Here is a 2,448-nt window from a genome sequence, read left to right on the forward strand (position 1 = left end):
ATCATTTCCGACATTTCCCCTCAACACACCTGGTCATAACGGAAGTTCTTCTATGTCTCAAGGCATGAAACAGGATCCACAACAGAGTCTAGACCAGCCATGGGCAAACTACGGCCCGTTGGTCGGATCGGGCCCGCGGGCCATAGTTTGCCCAGGGCTGCTCTAGACCATCCTGCAGATCGCGAACAATGAAAATACATCCTGCATATCAGATATTTACATTGCGAGTCACAGTAGCAAAATTACAGTTATGAAGTAGCAACGAAAATAATTTTATGCTTGGGGGTCACCACAACATGAGGGACTATATTAAAGTGTCACGACATTGGGAAGGTTGAGAACCACTGGGAGAATAAACACCACAAAGGAGGCCAAGCAGCTGCTACACATCCAGCACCAAACTGCCCTGAAGAAATAGAACCTGAGAGCTCTGTCTGTGTCACTCTAGTTCATGCTTCTTGTTCCCAGGATCCCTCACAGACACTCCTCTCTCCCCAACACTTGGTGCACTGGCTCCAGGCTCACACTCTTGTCTTAGTTTATCCTCTGATCAATTTGTAAGGAAACAGCGTCACATGGGACTTCTGGTCTCCTGAACATGAACCTCCTGCAACAAATAAGGACTTTAAGAGCTGAAGGAAAATTGAGTGGCCATCAAGGTTGAATTCTAAACTAACTGAAAATATATTTCAAAACTGAAATAATCCATGCTGGCGTGGCACAGTGGTTGAGCTTCAACCTATGATTCCATTCCTGATCAGGGCACATACCTGGGTTGTGGGCTTCATTCCCAGTAGTGACCATGCAAGAGGCAGCCGATAAATGATTCCCTTTCATCATTGGTGTTTCTCTCTGTCTCTCCCTCTCCCTTCCTCTCTTAAATCTATAAAATACATATTAAAACAAATTAATGACAAGGTTGTGGGTTTGATTCCCGGTCTTGGCAGATATGGGAGGCAAATGATAAATATGTTCCCCGCCATCAATGTTTCTCTATTTCTCACCATCTTTCTCTGTTCAATATTTCTATCTCATATCAATGTTTCTCTCTCTCTCCTTTTCATTTCTCTAAAAATCAATGAAAATATCCTCAAGTAAGAAAAAAAGAAAGCAATCTTTATATCAATACTATATCTATACCTATGAATACATTTCCAGTCAAACTATGCATATATCTAAGTCAATATCTATAACTATATCTATATCTATCTATCTATCTATCTATCTATCTCTATCTATATCTATATATCTCTGGAACAAGAGGCACACTGATGTTATCCTGAAGGAGTCACTGACTGTTCCCACATCCTACTTCCTGACCACCTCCTGCAGCACAGCCCCTGGTGTGGAAGAAGAGGTCCCTTGGCACGATGACCAGGACCCCAAGGAGGGCCTGGTTCTCTGAGGGCACATCTCCTTCCAGAAGAAGCCCCAGAAACCAAGACCTCCCTCACCTCTTCCTCTTTGTATGTGAGGACACCTCCCATATGCAAATGCCAATAGAGGCCACCAGAAACAGACACAGTTGGCATCCACTTAAATGCAGGGCCTCCTCACCCTGGAGAATACTTCCTGGGGGACGAGGACCTCACCTGCAAGACATGACTCCCATGTGGCTCTTCCTCTTCCTGCTGTCAGCTCCCAGATGTGAGTGACTCAGGGCTTAGATGTGAGGAGATGGGGACACTGCATCTGAGACCAGGACTCACCGTGTTCTCTCTGTCCCAGGTGTCCAGTCCAAGGTGCAGCTGCAGGAGTTGGGACCAGGACTGGTGAAGCCCTCGCAGACCCTCTCCCTCACCTGCACTCTGTCTGGGGGCTCAGTCACCAGCAGTTACTGGTGGAGCTGGATCCGCCAGCCCCCAGGGAAGGGGCTGGAGTGGATTGGGGGCATATGGCATGATGGAGACACTAACTACAGCCCCTTGCTCAAGAGTCGAACACCATCTCCATAGACACGTCCAAGAACCTGTTCTCCCTGCAGCTGAGCTCCGTGACAACTGAGGACATGTCCGTGTATTACTGTGCCAGACACACAGTGAGGGAAAGTCAATGTGAGCCCAGACACAAACCTCCCTTAGTAGACAGCAGGGCTGGGCTGCAGGGGGCACTCAGGACACCAGGGGGAGCTCAGGACCACAGACATGAGGACCAGCTCAAGAGCTGGGACTTGGGGGATAAAATCTCTGATGACCTGGTCAGTGGTTTTATTCTTCAGGAGTTAACAGCCTCCTCAAGGACTCACTGCCTCCCAGCTTTATGCCTTATGTTTCCTTTCACACCACCCCTTGGAGGAAGTCACTTACTTCCTCTGCCCCATTGATCAGTCAGAAGAAGCCCTTAATGTGTCCTTTGGTCCCTCCTCCAGGAAACATTGCCCTGCTAAGGAGGCCATTGGGGACGTCGTTGGGCACTGACCAGAAAGACGTTACTGCAGCCCCAGCAACC

General features: G+C 48.1%; 1 protein-coding gene across 1 annotated transcript; it reads left to right on the forward strand.

The window, feature by feature from the left end:
• Positions 1 to 1,578: 1,578 nt before the first annotated feature.
• LOC106724953 (putative V-set and immunoglobulin domain-containing-like protein IGHV4OR15-8) lies at positions 1,579 to 2,054 on the forward strand (the record flags this gene model as incomplete). The annotated part of the gene is given in 3 exon segments (XM_014534203.1): positions 1,579 to 1,647; positions 1,729 to 1,938; positions 1,941 to 2,054. Coding segments are annotated over 3 exon segments (370 nt in total), but the record flags the coding sequence as incomplete, so codon positions are not given.
• Between the last annotated feature and the right edge of the window lie 394 nt (positions 2,055 to 2,448).

The sequence above is a fragment of the Myotis brandtii genome, unplaced genomic scaffold (assembly GCF_000412655.1).
Source record: "Myotis brandtii unplaced genomic scaffold, ASM41265v1 scaffold12639, whole genome shotgun sequence".
Classification (NCBI taxonomy): Eukaryota; Metazoa; Chordata; class Mammalia; order Chiroptera; family Vespertilionidae; genus Myotis; species Myotis brandtii.